We start from the raw sequence: 26,826 nt of genomic DNA, 5'->3' as shown, positions 1-26,826 counted from the left end.
ATTTTATTTTCTGCCAGTCATATGAACCATTGTTGGTTGTTGATTAAAATACAACAATTGTTTGTTGTAACTTGATTGACTGTCTCAGGCGAAAATCGCATTTTATAGCAGAAATAGATATTTACGTTACTGTCGCCTATCATAGTGAAGTTTTTATTTTAAACCAAAAAGAAGTTGTAAATCACTTACATATCTTTTTCTTAGCAAGATTGTCCTACATTTGAGTTATATTTTCTGAATATCACACCCTTCACACATATGCGTGTCACAAATTTTTAAAAAAATTAATTTATTTGTCAAATTTTGATGTCACCGCAAAATCATTACTTTTCTATTTGGAAATTCAAAAGGACTTGGAGGATTGCTGAACGGACTCTATAGGATTAAGTTGTAACTTTTTAACACCATGAACACCTCTTCTATTGCATGGAATGTTAAAAAAGACACTGTTTATCTGTATTTACAGAAAATAGCCCCCCTTTTCTTATAAGTCCAAGTGGTTAAAAAATTCATCGATATTTACGTGTTAGTATTTATTCACTAATTAAGTAAGAGAACTTCACTGTTTCCTATGGGTCAAATTGCCTTACACTCAAGCACTAGAATATGCCTTCATTTAAAAGTGGAATAATTAAATAACAGCATTAAAAGTTACGATAAATCTCAGAATGATATTTACGTTACCGATATTTACGTTACCAATATTTACGTTACCATGTTAAAGGTAAATTAAAATTAAAATCTAAAGCTGTTTGAACAGATTTTCAAGTGAATTTTAATTATTTAAAAGAAAAAAACATGAAGAAATACACTCTTTCTTAAAATGGCATTATTTTTTGTAACAAGAGTGCAGAAATGCAAATGGAAATGCACATGCAAAGGTGAACCTTTTTTACACAATATATTGTGCATCCGTGTGATTTGAAAATTGAATTGATATACGAGTAATATTATTCACAAGTAGAATTGTGGTTTAATGATCGAATGTTTCCATTTTGAGCAATTGGTTAATATTGCATAGTTTTAAGTGTAATGCACGTTATCATTCAGAACATAAATCTGAAACAAGACTTTCTTAAAGTTTGTATTTTGCTGTTTGTTTGAACTGATAGTGTATCATCAACTTAGAAAAATCGTAGTATACACTTAAATTGTATACCAAGCTAAACATTTTGAAGAAGAAACTATCATTTTTCGTAGGAAATATAATTCCACATAAAAGGCGATGCGCTGCATGGGGGGGGGGGGGGGGGGGGGGTCCACATCGGGTTAAAGAAAAAAGACGGCTGTGAGTGTTGGGTGTCAGGAAACTGGTCGATATTGAATCCATTTCCATTTTTTTGCTTTGCATAAGAAATACATGTATTAAATTGTGCACCTGATTCTTCCCATTTAAATTGTTGCTTAGACATACATGTAGAACTTAGAACATATGCGTCTATGCTTTAATGGTACTGAATATTCAATTTACGATATATTAATGAAGAAAATACGTATATTGCTCTATAGAGCACATATTATTTGCAAATGTAATTATTAACAAACCTTTTTAAGGGTGGTGGGGGTAACTTTGTCTTGTTTTAGAGCTTTGACGATAAAGTTTTCACAAGCAGTTAAGCAATTGAAATAATCAAAAGATTAAATGATGGAAGGGGGGGGGTGTCATAAATTAAATGATTCCTCTACAGATAAGTAATAACTTGAATTTTCAATTCAACCCTTTGTCAAGAACACAGTTCAGAAAATTCATTAAATTCAATAATTTGAAATAAAATATTTATTTTTCCCCGAATATACTTTTATTTTTGTATGATATCTATGTGCGATATTTACGTGATATTTAACAAACACTTCGTAATCAGGTAATGGCGAAATATTTTACCTGCTGATATTTAAAATAATTTGCGTTTTTCTGAATAGATTAATAAAGAATTAAATAATGAAGTATTTTAGGTAATATTGTCATTATTTAGCTTATCATCAGATTTGATAAAAACTTTTTAAAATAAAAAGAAAATAATTTCATTTAAGTGAAAATTATGCCTGTATTGTTTTTACTAATAATTGAATCAAAGATTCCACACCCTTTTACAAATGTGCTTAAACGGTTTCAGAAATGTTTATAGTTAATAAAATTCGATGTGTATTATCTTAATTTTGTATTTTTCACTAAAATTCTTTCGTTTCCAAATATGGCTTTTCAACATCACGTAAATATCTTGGTGTAAAATTAGCCCTCCAACCGCATTCATTTCGAAGGAGGTCAACAAAACACGGCATGAAGTATGTAAATCAAATTGTGATTTTTAATAACTATACACTTCAATGTTTCAAATGACATATAAAAGTGTTAGTTTCTGTTCACAAAATTTTTTGACTTTTCCCAAAGTCGATTTGGCACTATAAATTGAGAATGCGTGTTTAAGTAATATAACAGATTGCTTAATGCATTAATGAATAAGTTTAGAAACATTCAAAAATATACATCCGAGTAACCAAGTAAAGATTTTAGTATTCGATACTCGTTCGTTTGATCGAGTACCCGGTTAACCAGGTACTCGTTGACATCCCTAGTAAATAAATATTTATGTTTATTTGTTAGCTCTTATGAGCCCAAAAAAGTAGTGGTTGGTAAAAATTGCTTCTCAAAAACCGTCTTGCAAACTTCATAATACACAAGAATTAGGATCATGTTTAAAAAATCTTCTTCAAGAACCACTGTACCAGAAAAGCTGAAATTTATTTGGAAGCATCCTGGGGTATTGTAGATTCTAAATTGTTAAAATCATGAACCCTTGGGGTTTGGCGGGGCCACAATAAGGAATCAAAAATTAACATAAAAACATGTATATAGGAAAAAACTTTAAAAATCTTCTTCTCAGGAAGTGCTGGGGCATAAAAGCTGAAATAAGTAAGTGGAAGCATCCTGTTGGGGTAACTGTAGATTCTAAATTGTTAAAATAATGACCCCCAGGGGTATGGCAGAAAACCCAAGTTTTACATATATAGAGACATATAGAAGGATATGGAAATAACGAACAGTATTCAATCTCAACATCCATTAAATAATATACAAAATAAGAGCAGAGCAAACACGGACCTCCGAAATATCAGAGGTGGGATCAGGTGCCATGGAGGAGTGAGCATCCCCTGCCTACATAGAGACATAAAGGAAAATTCTTTAAAAATCTTCTCAAGAATAACAAAGCCATAATTGATCATTTTTATATGGAAGCATCCTTAGGTAGTGTAGATTCAAATTTGTTCAAATCATGACCCCCTGGGGTAGGGCAGGGCCACAATGGCCGATCAAAGTTTTACGAGGGTTGTTCGAAAAGTTCATGGACAACTTTCATATCGTTTTAATTTGACGTCATATGTTATCCAAACTTGGTAGAAATTCTTAACAATAAATCCAAATGATTTGCATTATTTTTTCTCAAAATATTACCATTTATTCACAACTTATCCAGATTTTAGGAATGCAAGAATTGCATTGCAGAGGAGGTCAAAATGTAGTAAGTTACAGACAATACACTTAATAATGTCTGTAGTCATATTCTCTGTAAAATTGAGCAAAAACGAAAAACAACCTAGAAATTCACATTAAGAATAAATACCTCAATTCGTGTACCAAATTATGGCTTTATAAATTGCTTTGTTGAAAAAAAAATTAACTTGAGAAGATAGGTAGTCTTTATTGAAAATGACAAAAACGATGACATTTTGAACGTCACTGAGCAGCAGATAACGATGCAGTTTTGTGTTTAGCTCAGGAAAAATCCTGAATAAACTCTAAAAATGTTGGAGGAATCAAGAAAATATTTCACAAGCTGGTTAGGCATGTGTGTACAAATAGTACAGGCAGTATTTGACTGACAGAGACTCTGTATCGGATGAGGATTATCTGTGAAGAAATGGTTTAACTGTAAAAATCTGAACAAAAACTTTAAAAAGTTGGAACGTAAAGGAAAGACAGGCGCATCAGAGTTGCTTATCCTGTAAAAGCAGAGTTAAGTAATAAAAGAAATTAAAACCTTAACAAAGGAAATCATACAACAAGAGCAATTCTTAAAAAATAAATGTCAAATATTAGAAAAGGGATTTAATGAAGGGACATTGGATTATACTGTGTGAAATCTATAGGGTAGTACAGTGAAACTTCTCAAAACCGGCCCCCCTGGAAACCGGTTCTCCCTAAACATCGGCCAAATTTATAAGTCCCGGCAAAATTCTTAACATTTCTTTACACATAAACTCTCATAAAACCGGCCACCCCTGAAAACCAGACACCGGCCACTTTTCCAAGAACAAAAGTTAAGAAACATAGGAAATTTCCCCTCATCATACCGGCCACTTTTTGATTGCAAGATTTTTAACTGTCATTGGCCGGAGGGGTAATAATGACTGGCCGGAGGTGTGAAAAACAGCCTAACCACCAGAAGTCAGAGGTGTGAAAAACTGAATATGGCCTCAATAGGTTTTCTATTGTTTAGTTGTCTTGAAGGGGTATTCATCGTGCCAGACTACATAAATGGCCGGTCTAAGCTGTGTACATATGATTAACATCAATTAAACTTGAATTAATAAAATATCAAGCAACTAATAAATCTAATTCACAGAATGAATCAACAAATTATCGCATTGCCATATTGCATCATCTTTTTAGATATACATAAGCGGCCTTAAAATTGAGCACTGTTAAAAAATGCTAAAGAAAAAAAAATAATAATAAAATGTTTATCAAAACATAAATTTCATAATGAGAATAACAGAAGTTTTGTTCAGAAATGTTTTCATTATTTACTTTTAACTGAAGTACAAACAATTTTTTAAATGACGTAAGCGATACACAGATACACATGCAGAACTGAGTTCAGTTAAGGTAAAGGGTCTGGATTATTTCTTCGCATATGGTTAATAAAATAACTTTCCATGTTTTTTTCTGTTCTTATTTTTTTAATTTCTTTTGATGAGAATCAACATGTATGTAGAATTTATCCTCAATAATAATTTTCATTTTTTCAGACCTTACGAATACATTACGTGTCTGCCGATAATTAATAACATGTAGACATTTCTTATATATTTTCCCTAGCATCTGTCATAGTTCTGAATTTCTTCAGTATGTTAGATTCTCGGGAAACCGGCCACCCCTCTAGTCTGGCCAATTTATTCAGTCCGGCAGCTGGCCGGTTTAGAGAAGTTTTACTGTATTTTAAGAAATTCTTGACGCTATGTTTTGACGTTAAATTGTCATAAAGTGTGCTCCGCAGGTATAAAACATGTTGATTTTAAATTTAGTAAATTAATTTCTGTTAAATCGAATGGAATGAAACTTCACATATAAACAAAACAAATACTTTTACATATTATAGTGTGTCTGTTTTAAATTTCTAATGAGTAGTATAACGAAGATTAACATCGTTCACGAACTTTTTGAACAACCCTCGTACATAGAAATATATAGGAAAATTCTTGAAACATCTTCTTCTTAAGAATATCAAATCCATAATTGATCATATTTATCATGAAGCATCCTCAGGTAGTGTAGATTCAAGTCTGTTCAAATCATGGCCCCCAGGGGTAGGGCAGGGCCACAATGGCTGATCAGTTTTACATAGACATATATAGGAAAATTCTTAAAAATCATCTTCTCAAGAATAGAAAAACCAAAAATGACCAGATTGGTCATGGGACTACTTTTGGATTTAAACTTTTCAATAATAAACCAATTCTACTTTTTCCTTGCCACAGTGCTCAGCTGAGCGATGTGGCCCATGGGCCTCTTGTTACTGAATATTGAGTCATATTTTGTCATCATTTAAACATAGAAGATTTAGACAGATACTGTAGAAGTGGAAAACATTATGGTGTTTTTAATTTCACTATGTTCACGATTTAAGAATTTTCCGCGAACTTTAAACCACCGTGATTATTATTTCACGTCATTTCTACCTAGAAACAGTCATAGTATCTGAATATTTACAAACAATTCTCCGTAAAATTAAAACCACCGTGAAAGGTAACTTTCTAACAAACCGTGAAATTTTAGACACGTGAAATTAAATACGTCTACAGTATCTTTTAATTCCAAATCCAAACCAGACGTCTCTGTCGAGACTGAAGCTCTACTGGTTTGTACTTATAGCAAAGGAAGAGAAAAGTACTTATACAGTTGGGAATTGAAACTTTTCAACAGCAATAAATAGAATAATGATCCTTGATTAAGTCTCTATGTTCTTAGTGTAGTCTACTTGCATGCCTCATTATATTATAATCAGACTAAAACTGTAGGAGGAGTAGCATTTTTAGAGTATTTAACAAATAATTTCTATTTTTGGTAACCACAGCAACACCGTTCATCAAAATCAAAAACCAATACACAGAATTATGTATCTTAGTGTGGACTACTTGTGTGCCAAGTAATACTGAAATGAGACCAATACTGTAGCGTAGTCTACTTGTGTGCCAAGTTGTATTGAAATCAAGAAATAAACTGTAGGTGGAGTAGCATTTTGAATGATTTTCACAAAAATTGCTATTTTTAATAACCACGGCAACACCATTCATTGAAATGAAAAACTGATACACAGAATTACTGTAAATCACTTTTTATTCGCGAGAACTTTATTTTCGCATAATTATGCGAGGCAGTGTGCTCGCGAAAATTTAATTCTTGGGTATAATAGTATTCCTTAGGATTACATAGAGCAATAACCGCAATTCGTGAAAATTTTGTCTCGCTTATCAAGAATCAATGCTTATCTCGCAAAAATAAGGTGTTGCAAAAATTTAGTGAACTACAGTATGTATCTTAGTGTAGTCTACTTGTGTGCCAAGTTATATTGAAATCAAACCAAAACTGTAGGAGGAGTAGCATTTTGAAAAATTGTTTACAGACAGACGGACGGACGACAGACGCATTACTATCGCATAAGCTCTTCTGGTCTCGGACCAGTAGAGCTAAAAAGTGTTTATGCAGTGTTTTCCATTCAATTTAATTTGCAATATGTACAATTTGTTCAGTATTATGTTCAACTGAAGGAACACTATTCAGGATATGCATTTCAGTGCTTGAAATCACAAATTGATGTTTTCTAATTATGTACAACTGATAGAATTATAATCACTTTAGATACTTATAAACTGTCAGTTTTTTGGAGACTTGTTGTCCCACACAGAGATTGTTCTCATCAGCCACACACACACTACAGGGAGCGTATACCCTTTGTTGTTCTGTGAGTAAAAAAGACAAGAAGTGACCATCCTGTTCAAGGAGGTGAACAGTGTTAGTGTGCAAATCACACACCAGGATGTGACCGAGGACATCAGTACAGATTCCATAGGGACGGAACCCAAACCCCTGACCTTTGTAGGAGAACCTGTGTTGTCCTGATTTATTGACCACCACTACTCCATTAAAAAAGTCTGATGTACAGATATCTCCATTGATGTTTTCTATGACGTAGTGTGGTATACCATACAGTTCCTGTCCTTTGTTATCCCTCTGTATGTTCTGTAGTTCTTTTCCTGTCTTGTTGTACCTGGTGATTTTACCTTCTTTACCCTTCACCCTCCCCACCAGTAAGTCCCCATTGATGTGGGAGGAGTGTATGCTGTGTGGTCTCCAGTCTCCTGTTATAATGAATTCAGTGATTTTATTATCCAGTGTTATCCTATTGATGACATTCTTGTCTTTGTCTGTAAAGATCAGATCCCTCTCCTGTGTGACTGTGTGGTAACCACGTCCACCACTGGTTTTTAACTTCTGTATCACATTCCCCTGTAGATCTGTTTGGACAAGATTACCATCATTGTCACTGATCCAGAGTCTGTCTGATTGATCTTGTGATATATGGAATACATTATCAACACCTGGTACATTGAACTCCCTGACCTTGGTGACAGAGTCAGATAAAGACAATGTTTGTTTCTTGTCAGATTTCACATCATCATCTTGTTCACTTGTAGATTTTATTGATGTAGAAAAAGAAACAGTTTCCATGGGCTTTACTCTTCTTAATGTTTCCTCTCTATTTGTTTCAGTTATCTTCCCTAGTAATTTAGCAACATCTTTTTTGCTGTACTGAGCAGAGGAAAATTCTGGTTTGACAGGTTTTGTGGTTTCTGGTATGGATTTTATTTGTAAGTTCTCTGGAAGTTTAGTTGTGAAGTTAGTAAGTTTAGTAGAGGACAGGTAACTCTGGAACTCTTTAACAAGGTCACTGAGATAGGCAATATAATCATCAAATGTCTTCTCTTGGCTCTTTAATTTCTCCAATAATGACTTCTCTATTTGGTGTAATTCTTCAATATTTTCTGAGAGCACTGTGTCCACCATGTTTTTGAGAGACTCGGCTTCAGACTTCATGGATGTCCGTATGCTGTCCATGATCTGTTTAACTTCTGTGGCATCTTCCCGAACTTCTCTCTGTAAATCATGTGACGTGGGAATGAAGTAATTATGGATTTTAGAGAGTTCCTTTTGGCATAATTTAAACTTATCTGTGTAGATAGTTTCTAAATCAGTAAAATGATGCCCCTGGTGTTCTTGCATTGTAGCACACTTTGAACATAAAGGGATATTGCATTCCTTGCAGAAAATATCAATATCTTTAGTGGGATGGATCTTGCATTTCTGCACAGGAAGTTGTCGTTTACGTAGTTGATAAAGGACTACCTCATGGTTCTCATTTTCTGAGATCTTCAGATGTTGGTCCCTGCATTGTTTACACATCTGTTGATGACAGGAATTGCAGTAGAATTCACAATTTCTCTCACAATCTTCAACACCACACTCTAGAAAGTGTTGAGGAATGTCTGGAATTTTCGGTTTGGAAAGTGCCATCTAAAATTAACATTACAAAGTTTGTTACATGCATGTGGATTTCAAAATTGTAACAGTTTAACATATTGAATTTAATTGTTTAAGTTAAACTAAAATTAATTTCAGAATACGATATATACATGTATTTTATTAAGTCACACTGAGAAGGAATGCCCCATAAAGGTGTAAAGTTGTAAATTCCTCTGTTGATTAGATCTTAGATTATTTTAAACAAATAGGACTTGAGTTAGCAATAAGCTCCTTTTCAGAAAAATATAAGTTTCATGTATGCAGGCGTCCCAGATATGTACTTACTTTTTAAACAAATGACCTCTAAATGTATAGATCTTCTTTGGAATGTCGGAGTGAGATTTTTGTCGAGACTTAGACGAGATCTGTATTTTACTTCCTGGTTGGAGATAAATTTAAATCTCCCAGGTACAACTGTACTTAAGTACCGAATGAATAATATTGTTGAATATAATTTAGAAGTACCATGTATATGTTATTGAAGGGGAAAATGTTAGAAAGTAAACAAATTAATTTTTTTTATTTTTTGTTATATAATGTAAATAAATATGTTTATTTGTTTTCTCTTATGAGCCCAAAAAAGTAGTTGTTGCTAAAAATTTCTTCTCAAAAACCACTGTCCTGCAAACTTATACACAAGGATTAGGATATGTTGAAGATTCATTTTTAAATAAATCTTATTCACAAGAACCACTTGATTTAAAAATAAAAATAAAGTCTTGATTAAAAAATTCCTGAGGTAGTGTAAATTTCAAGCATAGTCTTTGGAGGTAGGGTGGGACCAAAATAAGGAATCAAGGTTTTATATCCTAATATTTTGAAATTCTTTGTTCTTCCTCTAACAAATCACTGGACCATAAAAGATGGAGGTTATGTTCTAGCAACCTTAAAGCCTCAGAAATGTAGCTCTCTGCTTTAGAAAATTCAGACAGATAAAGTAGACAGCTGTAAATTAGGGATGTCAACGAATAATCGAGTATTCGACTATCGTTCGATCATATCGACTAAAATTTATTTAGTCGATTATTCGTTAAAAATGTGTTTTAAAAAAATAATTTCAAGGCAATAAACATATATTTGCCCATTTCATTTATATACAAATCATTATTTTCAAATGAAAAATTAAAGGTATGGTATAACTGTTCATAGGAAATTATTTGTACGTCGGCAAACAAGTCTATTAAAAAAACATTAACTACTAGTAGACAGCTATTACAAAATCGTAAATGCATATAAATCGGGGTCAGTTAATAGAAGGTACTTAAACCGTGCTTTCTTTTTCTGATATTATTTTCATACAATCATTGATTGTTTGTACAAAATATCATAATTTAAATTTATCCCAAGCTCTCGCTCTCTTTTTGTTTTTATAACAGACGCGCTTTAATTGTTTACCTGTCAAAGATCATTGACAGGCATGTAATAATTGGCTTCAATTATGAGGTACATGTACTGTCGTTATGTAAAGAAAGAACAAATACGGGGGTTTGGTATCCTGCATTTAGATAAAACTTGCAGCTAATATATTAATTTTGATATTAATTACATTGTATACATATTGATGTACATTTTTTTTTGCACTACGTACATGTTTACAATAACTAAATTCGTTGTAACAGTATATCGGTGATAGCGTCTAGGTTAAATATTGTAAATTAGTCTGTAAAGGATAAACAGTAAAACTGGTCACAAAAAATAATTAAAAATAAACGAATATTCGACTATTGTTCGACTAAAGCATCCGACTATTCGACTAAGCTGTCCGAGTAAAATTGACATCCCTACTGTAAATCAAAAAGTTGTAAAAGCCTTCGAATTATGCCACCATTTTTTTTGGTCGCTGACAGTAGGGAAGTTTTATACAGTCAATTCTCGATAAAACCACCACCATTTGTAATTTAGAAATCATGGTGGCATAAGGAATTTGGTGATGAATTGAATTTCCTATTGTTTAGGAAACAAGAAGTAGAGATACTGTTCTTAGAAATACCGATTAGCATTTCTATTCTTATTATTATTACATGTACATATAAAAACATGTTTCTAAATTTGAAAATGCTTTAATTTTTTTATGTACAATTTCGCTTTTAAAAAAATGTGCAGTTATTAAATAAAGACAAGTACATGTGTATGCCTGTAAAACACTAGTCTGATATTGAAAAAAAATGCTGGTGGCATTGTTTATGGCATCATTGTTAATAAAACATTCACAATTTATACCCTATAATTATTTTTTAAGCAAATTTTGTTTTGTTTAAAGCAGTGATCATCAAAATAATACTGTTATCGGCGTTCTTAAACAATGACCACTTTCTTGGCGAAGCTGTGACTAAATAATTTTAGTTCACCTGAGCTGAAGGAACAAGTGAGCTTTTCTGATCAAGTTTGTCCGGCGTCCAATCCCGTCCATTTGTCTGTCTGTAAACTTTTCACATTTTCGTCTTCTTCTCGAAAACCGCTAGGGCAATATCAACCAAACTTGCCACAAAGCATCCTCGGGTGACTGGGATTCAAGTTTATTCAAATGAAGGGCCACCCCCTCATTCAATGAGAGATAATTGGGAATTAATGAAAATTTTGTGACATGTTATAAAAATGTTATAAAAATCTTCTTCTAGAGAACCACTGTGCCAGGAAAGATGAAACTTATGGGGAAACATCCTCTAGTAGTGTAGATTCATAATCATTCAAATCATAACCCCCGGGGGTAGGACAGGCCACAATGTCTGGCCAAAGTTATCATTTAACTTGATTTTGCTGCAAAGAAAATCAAAGAAAAGAAACATCTTTTTAATAAATTCAAGAAAATATCAGAAAGGGAGATGTTTTTCATTTCGATTAAGTTCTATGACTGCATGATTAAATGAAATCACACTATGCAATAGTTGTTGTAAATGACCTAGCATGAAGGAAAAATCTTGGTAGAGTTAGCATTTAAGAGAAAGTCAAAAGGCAGTACGATTTTTGAAATATTGATATGTATAATAATACTATAATGGAATAAAAAATGTTTGTTTCCTGCAATATGACGGTAATATTACCCTAAAAACAAGGGTTGGTCGTTGGATTTTTCGGGGAGGGGTCTTTATACGATCTCATAAATTGACAAAATAAACTTCCCTGGCAGTTTAAAACTTTTATTTTCACTTTCCATGATGCCTAAATAATGGGGTCAAACATCCCGGACTGAACTAACCAGGTTTGATAATTACAGTGGATATCCATTATGGCTGTCTTGTGGTAAAAAACAAAGTTCCAAAAGTTGTGGGGGATTGCTACATGATAAAATAATGATCATTAATTTCTATATTTAAAGTGAATGTTGACTACGTGGACATATTTTATTTTTTAAATATTGTATCACCTGATTGATCAAACACAGATTTGGCAGAAAAAAATCCACCGGCTACATTTACTGTAATTCGGGAAATAAACGTACTTTTTTAAAGTTCATGATTTTTTTGTTGGGATCAAAAAATGAAAGTGAAACCTGATCAAACACATTAATAAACAAGAAAAATTTGTAAATTTGTTACAAGTTTTGCTTCATTTGAACTTTGGTCGAAATATTTTTACACGACCAGTCGGGCTACCATGAAACAAAATAAACTAGACCGGACCTTACTTTTACTAGTCTGAGTCGGTCAGACGTGCCTTAATGTTGAGCCCTGTTCACATTTTCAACTTCTTCTCAAGAACCGCCAATTACATAGAAATATAGGAAATTTTTTTAAAAAATTTCTTCTGAAGAAAAGCAAAGCCATAATTGATCGTATTTATATGGATGCATCCTCAGGTAGTGTAGATTCAAATTTGTTCAAATCATGACCCCCCCGGGGATAGGGCGGGGCCACAATGGCTGACCAAAGTTTTACATAGAAAATATAGGAAAATTCTTCAAAAAATCTTCTTCTCAAGAATAGAAAAGCTATAATTGATCATATTTATAATGAAGCATCCTTAGGTAGTGTAGATTCAAGTTTGTTCAAATCATGACCCCTGGGTAGGGCAGGGACATAATGGCTGACCAAAGTTTTACATAGACATATATAGGAAAATTCTTAAAAATCATCTTCTCAAGAATAGCAAAACCATTATTGGTCATGGGACTACATTTGGATTTAAACTTTTCAATGATAAACCAATTTCTACTTTTTCCTAGCCACAGTGCTCAGGTGAGCGATGTCACCGATATGGCCTATGGGCCTCTTGTTACTGAAAATTGTTTCATATTTTGTCATCATTTTAAGTGATATATGGCGTATTTTTGATAAGTTCTGACTATCTAAAATTAAAAAGATCTTTCTATTTTTTTTTTGTTACTTTATATAAAGAGAAGACTTTCCTGTAAATTAAACAATTTAAATCAATTGCGTTTCAAAGTTATTCACAGAATTTAAAACAATAACCAATTTTTTTCCTAATTAGAAATAAATATCAGACATAATTTAAAGTCAATTTAAGTAATAGAAATGAGGCGATATTTAAGTTCAAGATAGATGAAAATTTCAATTTGAATGTAAATGACAAATATCGAGTAAATTTTCAATTAATCTCGTATTTTTATTTTTCACCTCAGATACGCCATATACAATGTATATTAGCTTTAAACATAGAAGATTAGACAGATATCTTTTAATTCCAAATCCCAAGAAGTGTTTATGCAATGTTTTCCATTAAGTTTTAATTTGCAATATGTACAATTTGTTCAGTTTAATGTTCAATAGAAGGAACACTATCCAGGATATGCATTTCAGTGCTGGAAATCACAAATTGAAGTTTTATGATTATGTACAACTGATAGAATTATAATCACTTTAAATACTTATAAACTGTCAGTTTTTTGGAGAATGGTTGTCCCACACAGAGATTGTTCGCATCATCCACACACATGCTACGGGGATACTCTACCCCTTGTTGCCGTGTGAGTAATAGAGACAAGAACTGACCGTCCTGATCAAGGAGGTGAACAGTGTTAGTGTATCTATCACACACCAGGATGTGACTGAGGACATCAGTACAGATTCCATAGGGATAGAACTCTGACTTCTGACCTGTGTAGGAGAACCTGTGTTGTCCTGATTTATTCACCACCACTACAGCCCATTTATTAAAATCTGATGTACAGATATCTCCATTGATGTTTTCTGTGATGAAGTGTGGATAACTATACAATCCCTGTCCTTTGTTATCCCTCTGTATGTTCTGTAGTTCTTTTCCTGTCTTGTTGTACCTGGTGACTTTACCCTCTTCATCTGTCCACATCCCCACCAGTAAGTCCCCGTTGATGTGGGAGGAGTGTATGCTGAGTGGTTCCCAGTCTCCATTTTGAATGAATTCAGTGATATTATTATCCTGTGTCATCCTATTGATGACATTCTTGTTTTGGTCTGTAAAGATCAGATCGCTGTCCTGTGTGACTGTGTGGTAACCTTCCATTCTACCACTGGTTTTTATCTTCTGTATCACATTCCCCTGTAGATCTGTTTGGACAAGATTACCCTTGTTGTCACTGATCCAGAGTCTGTCTGATTGATCTAGTGATACATGGCATACATTATCAACAACTGGTACATTGAACTCCCTGACCTTGGTGACAGAGGCAGATAGAGACAGTGTTTGTTTCTTGTCAGATTTCAAATCTTTATCTTGTTCACTTGTAGTTTTTATTGATGTAGAAAAAGAAACAGTTTCCATGGGCTTTACTCTTCTTAATGTTTCCTTTCTATTTGTTTCAGTTATCTTCCCTAGTAATTTAGCAACCTCTTTTTTGCTGTATTGAGCAGAGGAAAATTCTGGTTTGACAGGTTTTGTGGTTTCTGGTATGGATTTTATTTGTAAGTTCTCTGGAAGTTTAGTTGTGAAGTTAGTAAGTTTAGTAGAGGACAGGTAACTCTGGAACTCTTTAACAAGGTCACTGAGATAGACAATGTAATCATCAAATGTCTTCTCTTGACTCTTTAATTTCTCCAATAATGACTTCTCTATTTGGTTTAATTCTTCCATATTTTCTGAGAGCACTGTGTCCACCATGTTTTTGAGAGAATCTGCTTCAGCCTTCATGGATGTCCGTATGCTGTCCATGATCTGTTTAACTTCTGTGGCATCTTCCCGAACTTCTTTCTGTAAATCCTGTGTCGTGGGAACAAAGTAATTATGGATTTTATAGAGTTCCTTTTGGCATAATTTAAACTTATCTGAGTAGATAGTTTCTAAATCAGTAAAACGATGCCCCTGGTGTTCTTGCATTGTAGCACACTTTGAACATAAAGGGATATTGCATTCCTTGCAGAAAATATCAATATCTTTAGTGGGATGGATCTTGCATTTCTGCACAGGAAGTTGTCGTTTCCGTAGTTGATAAAGGACTACCTCATGGTTCTTGTTTTCTGAAATCTTCAGATGTTGGTCCCTGCATGGTTTACACATCTGTTGATGACAGGAATTGCAGTAGAATTCACAATTTCTCTCACAATCTTCTACACCACACTCTAGAAAGTGTTGAGGAGTGTCTGGAATTTTCGGTTTGGAAAGTGCCATCTAAAATTAATATTAAAAGGTTGTTGTATGCATGTGGATTTCAAAATTGTAACAGATTTACATATTGAATTAAATTGTTTAAGTTTTCAGAATACGATACATACATGTAAATTATTAAGTCAGACTGAGAAGGAATGCCCCATAAAGGTTTATCCGAGATTCCTCTGACTCTAACCCCCACTTTTATATTGTGTCTTGTCCCCCGCAAAAGTCACAATATAAAAGCGGGGGTTAGCAGTCAGAGGAATCTCGGATTACATAAAGGTGTAAAGTTGTAAATTCTTCTGTTGGTTAGATCTTAGATTATCTTAAACAAATAGGACTTGAGTCAGCAATATGCTCTTTTTCAGAAAAATATAAATTTCATGTATGCAGGCGTCCCAGATACTTACTTTTTAAACAAATGACCTCTAAATGTATAGATCTTCTTTGGAATGTCGGAGTGAGATTTTTGTCGAGACTTAGACGAGATCTGTATTTTACTTCCTGGTTGGAGATAAATTTAAATCTCCCAGGTGCAACTGTACTTAAGTACCGAATGAATAATATTGTTGAATATAATTTAGAAGTACCAAGTATATGTTATTGAAGGGGAAAATGTTAGAAAGTAAAACAAATTTATTTTACATAAATATCCAAGTTTTGTTATAAAATGTAAATAAATATGTTTATTTGTTTTCTCTTATGAGCCCAAAAAAGTAGTTGTTGCTAAAAATTTCTTCTCAAAAACCACTGTCTTGCGAACTTATACACAAGGATAAGGATATGTTGAAGATTCATCTTTAAATAAATCTTATTCACAAGAACTACTAGATTTAAAAATAAAAATAAAGTCTTGATTAAAAAATTCCTGAGGTAGTGTAAATTTCAAGCATAGTCTTTGGAGGTAGGGTGGGACATATATAGGGGATCAAGGTTTTATATCCTTATATTTTGAAATTCTTCATTCTTTCTCTAACAAATCACTGGACCATAAAAGATGGAGCTCGTGTTCTAGCTACCTTATAGCCTTGGAAATGTAGCTCTCTGCTTTTGAAAATTCAGACAGATAAAGCAGACAGCTGTAAATCCAAGGGTTGTAAAAGCCTTCGAATTATGCAACCATTTTTTTTGGTCGCTCACAGTAGAGAAATTTTATACAATTAATTCTTGATAAATCACCACCATTTGTAATTTTAGAAATCATGGCATTATAATGAATTTGGTGATGGATTGAATTTCCTATTGTTTAGGAAACAAGAAGTAGAGTTACTGTTCTTAGAAATACCAATTAGCATTTCTATTTTATTATTATTACATGTACATATAAAAACATATTTCTAAATTTGAAAATACTTCAAGTAATTTTTTTATGTACATTTCGTTTTTTAAAAAAAAAGGTGCAGTTATGAAATAAAGACAAGTACATTTGTATGCATGTAAATCTGCATGTCTGATATTAAAAAAAAATGCTGGGTCAATCATCGTAATATTGCCAATAGTATGTAAAAAGAATTACTGAATAAATTAATTGTTTATGGCATCATCCTTAATAATACATTTACAATTTATATCGTATAATTATTTTTAAAGCAAATTTTGCAACGTTTAAAGCAGAGATCATCAAAATAATATTGTTATCGGCGTTCTTAAACAACGACCACTTTCGTGGCGAAGCTGTGACTAAATTATTTTTAGTTCACCTGAGCTGAAAGCTCAAGTGAGCTTTTCTGATCACATTTTGTCCGACTGTCTGTCTGTCTAGCTGTCTGTCTGTCTGTAAACTTTTCACATTTTGACCTCTTCTCAAGAACCACCAGACCAAGTTCAACCAAACTTGCCACAAAGTATCCTTGGGTAAACGGGATTCCAGTTTGTTCAATTGAAGGGCCACGCCCTCATTCAAGGGGAGATAATTGGAAATTAATGAAAGTTTGGTGACATTTTAACAAATCTTCTTCTCAAGAAACACTGTGATGAAACTTATGGGGAAAGATCCTCAGGTAGTGTAAATTAAAATTTATTTAAATCATGAACCCTGGGGATAGGGCTGGGCCACAATGAACGACCAAAGTTTTACATAGAAATATATAGGAAAATTTTTGAAAAAATCTTCTTCTCAAGAATAGCAGAGCAATAATTGATCATATTTATATGGAAACATCCTCAGGTAGCGTAGATTGAAGTTTGTTCAAATCATGATCCTTGGGGGTAGGGCAGGGCCAAAATAGCAGACCAAAGTTTTGCATAGAAATCTGTAGGAAAATTCTTTAAAAATCTTCTTCTCAAGAATGACAAAGCCATAATTGATCATATTTATAATGAAGCACCCTCAGGTAGTGTAGATTCAAGTTTGTTCAAATCATGACCCCCCCGGGGATAGGGCGGGGCCACAATGGCTGACGAAAGTTTTACATAGAAAATATAGGAAAATTCTTCAAAAAATCTTCTTCTCAAGAATAGAAAAGCTATAATTGATCATATTTATAATGAAGCATCCTCAGGTAGTGTAGATTCAAGTTTGTTCAAATCATGACCCCGGTGGTAGGGCGGGGCCACAATGGCCGATCAAAGTTTTACATAGATATAGGAAAATTCCTAAAAATCTTCTTCTCAAGAATAACAAAACCATGATTGGTCATGGGACTACTTTTGGATTTTAACTTTTCAATAATAAACCAATTTCTACTTTTTCCTAGCCACAGAGCTCAGGTGAGCGATGTCACTGATATGGCCTATGGGCCTCTTGTTACTGAAAATTGAGTCATATTTTGTCAAATCCAAAGAAGTGTTTATGCAATCAATTCCATTGAATTTAATTTACAATATGTACAATTTGTTCAGTATAATGTTCAACAGAAGGAACACTATTCAGGATATGCATTTCAGTGCTGGAAATCCCAAATTGAAGTTTTATGATTATGTACAACTGATAGAATTATAATCACTTTAGATACTTGTAAACTGTCAGATTTTTGGAGACTTGTCCCACACAGAGATTGTTCTCTTTATCCACACACACACTACGTGGAAGGGATAGTCCTTGTTGTTTTGTGAGTAATAGAGACAAGAACTGTCCATCCTGATCAAGGAGATGAACACTGTTATTTATAAAGTATCCATCACACACCAGGATGTGACCGAGGACATCTGTACAGATTCCATAGGGCCAGAACCCTGACTCCTGACCTGTGTAGGAGAACCTGTGTTGTCCTGATTTATTCACCACCACTACTCCTTTATCATAGTCTGATGTACAGATATCTCCATTGATGTTTTCTGTGATGTAGTGTGGACTACTATACAGTCCCTGTCCTTTGTTATCCCTCTGTATGTTCTGTTGTTCTTTTCCTGTCTTGTTGTACCTGGTGACTTTAGCCTCTCCTTCTGTCATCATCCCCACCAGTAAGTCCCCGTTGATGTGGGAGGAGTGTATGCTGAGTGGTTCCCAGTCTCCAGTTTTAATGAATTCTGTGATATTATTATCCTGTGTTATTCTATTGATGACATTCTTGCCTTTGTCTGTAAAGATTAGATCCCTGTCCTGTGTGACTGTGTGATAACCTTGATCTCTACCACTGGTTTTTATCTTCTGTATCACATTCCCCTGTAGATCTGTTTGGACAAGATTGCCCTTGTTGTCACTGATCCAGAGTCTGTCTGATTGATCTAGTGTTACATGGAATACATCATTAACACCTGGTACCTTGATCTCCCTGACCTTGGTGACAGAGGCAGATAGAGACATTGTTTGTTTCTTGTCAGATTTCACGTCTTTATCTTGTTCACTTGTAGATTTTATTGGTGTAGAAAAAGAAACAGTTTCCATGGGCTCTACTCTTCTTAATGTTTCCTTTTTATTTGTTTCAGTTATCTTCCCTAGTAATTTAGCAACATCTTTTTTGCTGTATTGAGCAGAGGAAAATTCTGGTTTGACAGGTTTTGTGGTTTCTGGTATGGATTTTATTTGTAAGTTCTCTGGAAGTTTAGTTGTGAAGTTAGTAAGTTTAGTAGAGGACAGGTAACTCTGGAACTCTTTAACAAGGTCACTGAGATAGGCAATATAATCATCAAATGTCTTCTCTTGGCTCTTTAATTTCTCCAATAATGACTTCTCTATTTGGTGTAATTCTTCCATATTTTCTGAGAGCACTGTGTCCACCATGTTTTTGAGAGACTGAGCTTCAGCCATCATGGATGTCCGTATGCTGTCCATGATCTGTTGAACTTCTGTGGCATCTTCCTGAACTTCTCTCTGTAAATCCTGTGATGTAGGAACAAAGTAATTATGGATTTTAGAGAGTTCCTTTTGGCATAATTTAAACTTATCTGTGTAGATAGTTTCTAAATCAGTAAAATGATGCCCCTGGTGTTCTTGCATTGTAGCACACTTTGAACATAAAGGGATATTGCATTCCTTGCAGAAAATATCAATATCTTTAGTGGGATGAATCTTGCATTTCTGCACAGGAAGTTGTTGTTTCCGTAGTTGATAAAGGACCACCTCATGGTTCTCATTTTCTGAAATCTTCAGATGTTGGTCCCTGCATTGTTTACACATCTGTTGATGACAGGAATTGCAGTAGAATTCACAATTTCTCTCACAATCTTCAACACCACACTCTAGAAAGTGTTGGGCAGTGCCAGGAATTTTCGGTTTGGAAAGTGCCATCTAAAATTAACATTAAAAAGTTTGTTACATGCATGTGGATTTCAAAATTGTAACAGTTTTACATATTGAATTTAATTGTTTAAGTTAAACTAAACTCAATTTCAGAATACGATATATACATATATTTTATTAAGTCAGACTGAGAAGAAATGCCCCATAATAGTGCAAAGTTTGTAAATTCTTCTGTTGTATTAAATCTTAGATTATCTTTAACAAATAGGACTTGAGTCAGTAAAATGCCCCTTTTCATAAATATATAAATTTCCTGTCTGTGGGCATCCCAGATACTTACTTTTGAAACAAATGACCTCTAAATGTATATATCTTCTTTGGAATGTCGGAGTGAGAATTTAGTCGAGACTTAGACGAGATCTGTATTTTACTTCCTGATTGGAGATAAATTTAAATCTCCCAGGTACAACTGTACTTTAGTACGGAATGAATAATATTGTTGAATATAATTTATAAGTATTTGTTATTACAGGGGAAAATGTTAGAAAGTAAAAGAATTTAATTACATAATTATCCAATTTTCGTTATAAAATGTAAATAAATATGTTTATTTGTTAGCTCTTATGAGCCCCAAAAAGTAGTGGTTGCTAAAAAATTCTTCTCAAAAACCACTGTCTTGCAAACTTATACACAAGGATTAGGATATGTTGAAGATTAAAAAATCTTCTTCTCAAGAACCACTGGGCCAGAAAAGCTGAAAATTATTTGGAAGCATCCTGGGATATTGTAGATTCTAAATTGTTCAAATCATGAACCCCTGGGGTTTGGGGGGGCCACAATAAGGAATCAAAATAAACATAAAAACATGTATATAGGAAAAAACTTTAAAAATCTTCTTTTTAGGAAGTGCTATGGCATAAAAACTGAAATTAGTATGTGGAAGGATCCTGGCGGGGTAACTGTAGATTCTAAGTTGTTCAAATCATGACCCCAAGGGGTATGGCAGGGAACCCAAGTTTTACATATATAGAGACATATAGAGAAAATCTTTAAAAATCTTCTTCTCAAGAACCACTGGGCCAGAAAAATTGAAACTTATGTAAAAGAATCTGTGGGTAATGTAGATTTAAATTGTGCATATATGACTCCATATCATGACTGGGGCTGGGCCACAATTAGGAATCCAAGTTTTACAATGAACTGTATTTAAAAAAATCTTCTGGAGAACTACTGGACCAGAAAAACTGAAAACTATTTGAAAGTATCCTGGGATAGTGTAAATTTTAAATTATCCAATTTATAACCCGTGGGGTAGGTTGGGGTCACAATTAAGGTATTAGAAGGAGAAAATCTGGTAAAGAACAGCATGGTCAAAGCTTCTCAGGTGAGCAATGTGGCCCACGGGCCTCTTGTTATTATAATTAAACAGAAAACAAAATTATTATAATAGTCCATGTAAAAATTATTGTTTATTTAATTCTTATTTATTTATTTCATTCATTGCATGTACCTTGTCGGGCTTTGCATGCTTTACAACAGGGATAGAGTCAACCAATTATCCGCACTTCACTGACCACATGCACCTGTGGCGGTATATCGAGATATATTTGCATATCCACTGCTCTCTCCCTCTATAAACATGTGGTCATCAACTGCGTTCATAGCACTATAGACGCAATTGCTTTTGCTATGACTGCAATTGCTCTATCACATTCGTGTAGAACAAACTCCACTACAATGGTATCATGTGCCGAGAAGTATATATATGTCGAAACTTTTCGTAAAAGGAATAAAAATAAGTTTTTAATAATATTCTTTGAAAAAAAAAAAAGAAATTCAAAAAAATTAAAATTGCTGATTTTTATCTTAAAAAATTTAGTTTTGGTCAATGTATTTAATTGTATAATAAAACTCTTTAAAATTTTATAAAACTGCCATACTTTTATTTTTTTGTATCATGTATATTTGTACAAAGAAAGATAACTCTTCACACGTGGGTGATAACATTCAGAAAACTTAAGTATATGTATATATCTACTTCAAGAATAATTTCAGCTATTAAAAATAAGTAGAAAAACTAAAAAAAAATCATAGAAAAGCATTCTGGAGTAATAATCATTATAAAAGCATTATCATTTTTCATCATAGTGTTAAATCATTGATTTTTGTCAGAGGGTTTCAATAACGTTGATCGATGACGTCACAACTGCATCAGAACAAAAATTAAGAGAATGTGTTGACGGCGCTGCTTGTATTTGTGTTTGAGAGGGGAATACTTTATAATTGTTTGTGATTTATGAGATAAAAAGATCATTGATCAGGTGTACTGATTTTAGAGCCGTATGTTTTTCATTACTGAAGACAAGAAGCCGCGTCCTTATATAAGTCAGGATTTCCTCTGATATTCTTGAATAAATGCAAATATAAGTAATAAACATCGATTAATCAGTGAACATGGCATTATGAATAGCAATAGCTCTGCTGGCATATTTTCCATGATGCGCTAACGCACATCATGAAATATGCCAGCAGAGCAATTGCTATTCATAACGCCATGTTCACTGAATAACGTTGTTTATTTCTTAAATAATTGACACTTAAAAATCAACAGTTGTTGTGAAAACAGGGTGGTGGATGGCGGTATGCGAATTTGGCGTTATAAAGAGAATTTTTTATAACAGGAAAAACGTTCTTGGGAAATCATGGCGGTATTGCGAAAATTGCGATGAATCGAATGATGATAATTCGAGAATTGACTACATCTTTCTGTATAAGAAAACTTTTTTTTAAAATTTCATATGGATAAAATTATATGTGCAAGAAAAGAATGTTGATAAAAATGTTAATTAAGTAAAGGCTTCCGTTTCCAACGGAAGACCTTCTACTTATTCTGATGATTAAGATTATTCTTATTATTCTTTTTTTTTTCTTTTCCTAGACGCCAACTTTGAGGCCTCATATTTCACTCATTTCTCAATGGATTTTGCTCAAATTTTCTGAAAATATAGACGTTACTAAACTCTATCAGAATTTTGTCTAGCATTCCAAAAATTCACTTCAATCCGCTTTTGAGTTATTTCCCTTTAAATGAAAATTTATAGGCTTTCATTTCCAGACAAAGGCTCGGAGATGGCAAAAGCTGCAGTAGAAATTTTACTGATTTTACACAATAGAAGGATTGAAGTTGTGCATAGTGGTTTCTGTTTTTGGATTTCTTTATTCAAAATGGTGCTACATAGGGGTAAAAAATTAGAACGCCTAAAAGAGCAAAAATTTACACATATTTTGCTTATTATCTTCTAAACTAAAAATATTTTGTTAAAACATTTAGAACAAAATTTGTGCAGAATTACAAGATCTTTCAAATGATATCTCGAAAAAAGGTCTGACCCCTAAATTAAGGGATCTAGAGTGGCCAAAATTTTTTTCCAGATATCTCAAAAAGTATTGAGAATTTGTAATACGTCCAAGAAGCAAAGTTGTTCAAAATGTTAAGCTTAACCTATTGAAGTCGTCAAAATGCGTCCGGCGACGTCACTTACGGACAAACAGAAAATGCATATTTTTGCCGTTCTTGACAAGTTTTTGGGTTACATATGTCACTGGAAGCATTAAACTTAATTTTCCATCCATTGACATTACTTCCGGTCACACCGGAAGTAGCCAAAAATAGCTTATTTTTTAAGGTTTTGATGCAAAATTGAAATTATAAATTGACTGGAGACGACTAAGCTCATTGTTTTCTTTTGTCGATGTCACTTTCGGTCAAAACAGGACGGAAGACCTACTCGTTGCTTTGCAATGAGCTTTGCTCTAGTGTATTCTTAAATTTTCATAGTTCCTCCACCAATCCATCTCTTTAAATAATCTTTCTATGAACTAGTTAGATCTTTTCTCTTTTCAGGGTGTTTTATGTAGAACATTACAAGGTCACGGTCACTGGGTTAACATCCTGGCACTTAGTACTGACTATGTCATGAGGACAGGGGCATTTGATCCAGCTAATGCAAAATTAGTACCAGCTGACATACAAGAATCAGGTGAGACCTTATACCTGTAGTTCATTTTTATACATCTAATTTACATGTTGTAGCATTGTGCTGCACATAGAGTTATCCCCCTCACCCTTTTAACCCTGTTATACATAACAAGCATTCTGAGAGTATTGCATAAGCAATACATGTCCCCTACTCGGTTCCCCTTTTTATGCCCCCTTTAGTTTCCGTTTATTTCCCATTCATTTTCTTCGCAACCGTTGCACATACTTAAATGAAATCTAAGAAAAATTCCAATTATTTGCAGTCTCCGTTCATTTTCTTTGGAGAGGTTGCACATATTGAAATGGATTTAGTATACGGATTAGGCCATATAAAATTGAAATCTTGGTTCTCAGGCCCGCGCGCATCTGTTTTGAGGTAGCTGCATTGCCGATTTTATTGTATTTTTGATAAAATAAAAAGTTGGTATTGCGGAGACCAATTCGGGGAAAAAATTTCCGACCTCATTTTTTTGTAGTTTAGTATTCAAATATCACTTCCGGTAGCCATTTACAATGAGATTTTGGCTACTTTGTTTGTAAATACATTCGAGGACATTACCTACGATGGTTACACGCTGTCAAGCAATGGATAAAGCAGAAATTTTGACCAGAAATGGAAAGTATATCTGTGATTAAAAAAATTATCTTTATGTGAAAAAAAATTTGGAAATTAAAATAAAAAAAAATACCTCCCTCATCTACTTTATTGCCAATAAAATGAAAAATAAAATGCCGCCCTCCCGCATCTGTTTTGGAGAAAATTGGCCTGAGAACCAGGGAATTAAATTTAGATAGCCTTAGTCAGATGAAAATATAGATCAAGTTCTGTTTTGGGTAAGATCGCAAAATAATTGACAGAGTTATGCCCCTTGGACTTAGAAAAATTCCACCTATTTGCAGTTTCCGTTCATTTTCTTTGGAGAGGTTGCACACATTGAAATAGAATTTAGTATACAGATAAGTCAGATGAATATCTAGGTCAAGTTCTGTTTTTGGTATGATCGCACCATAATTGACAGAGTTATGCCCATTAGACTTAGAAAAATTCAAATTATTTGCAGTTTCCGTTCAATTTCTTTGGAGAGGTTGCATGTATTGAAATGAAATTTAGTATACAGATTAGTCGGATGAATATCTAGATCAAGTTCTGTTTTGGGTATGATAGCACCATTTTTGACAGAGTTATGCCCCTTGGACTTAGAGAAAATCCAATTATTTGCAGTTTCTGTTCATTTTCTTCGGAGAGGTTGCACATATTGAAATTGAATTTAGTATACAGATTAGTCAGATGAATATCTAGGTCCAGTTATGTTTTGGATACAATGGCACCATAATTGACAGAGTTATGCTTTTTTGGACCTAAAAAAATTCCAATTTGTGGGGGAGGGGGCATAAGTGTTTTACAAACATCTCTTGTCTTCAGGATGTCATTATATGATATGCAAAAGTTATGACCAAGGTAAAAATGCTTGATTTTGAGGTTGTGAAGGCCTTTAACTTTATAAAATAATCGACATAAAGATTAAAATTCAACTAATTTTTTTTCAGCGTCTTTTTCATGCTTTGTATTTACCATGTTGACCATCAGAATTAAGCGCAGCACAAACCTGATCTGAAACCATTATGAAAAATTAAAAATGCCATATTTCTGTCAAAAATCAATAAGGCGAAACAAAAGTCAAACTTGATCAGTAACTCATCAAGATACACTCACATACCAAAATTCAGCTCAATATCTGCAAGCGTTTAGGAAAAAAGAGTGTTGAAAACCAATTAGGATAAACTGACAGACAGACGGGGACAGACGGAGGGACAGATGGATGGACAGATGCAGAGGAAACCTAAAGTCCCCTCCAGTTTCACCAGTAGGGGACTAATAAAAAAATTTTGCCCAATTTAAAATATGTCCAGATTCAGTTGTGTTCAGTTAGAGGAAACTCTCTTTATTGCATTTGCCACATTTTGAATTATGACAAAGTCTGACGATAAATGACAATGGAGAAAGGGATGACAATTTCTCTGTAACACATTACAGTGATCGCAAACTGATACAACACTTATACCAAGCATCTAAAAACGGAGCTTCACGATACTTTAGTCTCCATAAAGCAGAAGTATTTTTCATCTTCATCAGAAGATTTTGCATCAGTATTGGAAATATCTTCTTTTATTCATTAAATTGGTTTTTTTTTTTAATCCCTTATATTTGAAAAGTGTTCAACAATAATAAAAATGCATGTTTGTTTCATACTGATCGGTATTTTTTTGGCACGATCAAAATGTCCAAACACACACAGAATAAAATACATGATTGTTATTATGTGTAACAAATTATTAAAATAACATTAATCCACCACCTGAAGTTTCTGGCTTTCCCTCACACATTACATGGCACCTTTATGTCTTGACTAATGTCGGGGGCCAGACTTCCTGTGCTTCTACAGAAAGAAAACCCCGTCCTCCACACAGAAGTGATGTCAATAAGATCCTCCTCGTTTACGTAGAATCTGGCATTGTTTTCACCCTCCACAATCAGGTGGTGGTCCTGGCTGACTCCTGCATGAGTTTTGTAGTAGTGGATAACGGCGCTGTTATAATGACCTTGACCTTTAGGATTTTCAAGTCTGGTCACAATGTCTATCTTGGGGCCATGACAATTGCCTGATTCTTTGACCTGCATGTTGTAGTGTATGTCCCCAAATCTTTGTTCGGGGATCGATTCCTTGATGAATTGAAACTTGAAGATAAAAGACAAAATGTTATATTCCCATAGAAACTGCTCAC

At 33.7% G+C, this 26,826-nt stretch overlaps 4 protein-coding genes across 5 annotated transcripts in view; 1 reads left to right on the top strand and 3 right to left on the bottom strand.

Annotated features, from left to right (window-relative positions):
- LOC134252123 (uncharacterized) overlaps nucleotides 1–20,433 on the bottom strand; it is a 33,515-nt gene extending 13,082 nt beyond the window's left edge. The window contains exons 1-2 of one of the 2 annotated variants that reach the window (XM_062734561.1): nucleotides 20,344–20,433; nucleotides 18,307–20,051 (exon numbers count right to left, since the gene is read on the bottom strand). In XM_062734561.1, coding sequence (XP_062590545.1) covers nucleotides 18,324–20,051 — 1,728 coding nt within the window. In that variant the 5' untranslated portion in view covers nucleotides 20,344–20,433 and the 3' untranslated portion in view covers nucleotides 18,307–18,323. Of the gene's footprint in view, nucleotides 1–18,160; nucleotides 20,052–20,343 lie in introns of those variants that run through there. The other variant, XM_062734560.1, reaches the window with a different exon arrangement.
- Nucleotides 1–24,063, top strand: part of LOC134252128 (notchless protein homolog 1-like) — a 74,387-nt gene extending 50,324 nt beyond the window's left edge. Inside the window, exon 9 of the mRNA XM_062734565.1 lies at nucleotides 23,908–24,063. Within this exon, the coding sequence (XP_062590549.1) occupies nucleotides 23,908–24,063 (156 nt within the window). The remainder of the gene's footprint in view (nucleotides 1–23,907) is intronic.
- Nucleotides 6,985–9,223, bottom strand: LOC134252126 (E3 ubiquitin-protein ligase TRIM71-like). Its single transcript, XM_062734564.1, has 2 exons — nucleotides 9,146–9,223; nucleotides 6,985–8,851 (listed from the first exon to the last, which is right to left on the bottom strand). Exon 2 carries the CDS (start codon nucleotides 8,849–8,851, stop codon nucleotides 7,130–7,132), a length of 1,722 nt encoding a protein of 573 aa, XP_062590548.1. The 5' UTR covers nucleotides 9,146–9,223; the 3' UTR covers nucleotides 6,985–7,129.
- LOC134252124 (E3 ubiquitin-protein ligase TRIM36-like) lies at nucleotides 13,555–15,852 on the bottom strand. The gene is made up of 2 exons (XM_062734562.1): nucleotides 15,793–15,852; nucleotides 13,555–15,400 (listed from the first exon to the last, which is right to left on the bottom strand). Exon 2 carries the CDS (start codon nucleotides 15,398–15,400, stop codon nucleotides 13,673–13,675), a length of 1,728 nt encoding a protein of 575 aa, XP_062590546.1. The 5' UTR covers nucleotides 15,793–15,852; the 3' UTR covers nucleotides 13,555–13,672.
- Nucleotides 24,064–26,826: the final 2,763 nt, after the last annotated feature.

The sequence above is a fragment of the Saccostrea cucullata genome, unplaced genomic scaffold (genome assembly GCF_032062105.1).
Source record: "Saccostrea cucullata isolate Sc308-1 unplaced genomic scaffold, CSIRO_AGI_Scuc_v1 ctg2920, whole genome shotgun sequence".
Lineage (NCBI taxonomy): Eukaryota > Metazoa > Mollusca > Bivalvia > Ostreida > Ostreidae > Saccostrea > Saccostrea cuccullata.
Note: the sequence above shows the minus strand (reverse complement) of the source record. Positions and strands in the feature narration are given on the sequence as shown.

Coding starts and splice junctions, on each gene's coding strand:
- LOC134252126 (XM_062734564.1), bottom strand. CDS start 8,851: ATGGCACTTTCCAAACCGAAAATTCCAGACATTCCTCAACACTTTCTA.
- LOC134252124 (XM_062734562.1), bottom strand. CDS start 15,400: ATGGCACTTTCCAAACCGAAAATTCCAGACACTCCTCAACACTTTCTA.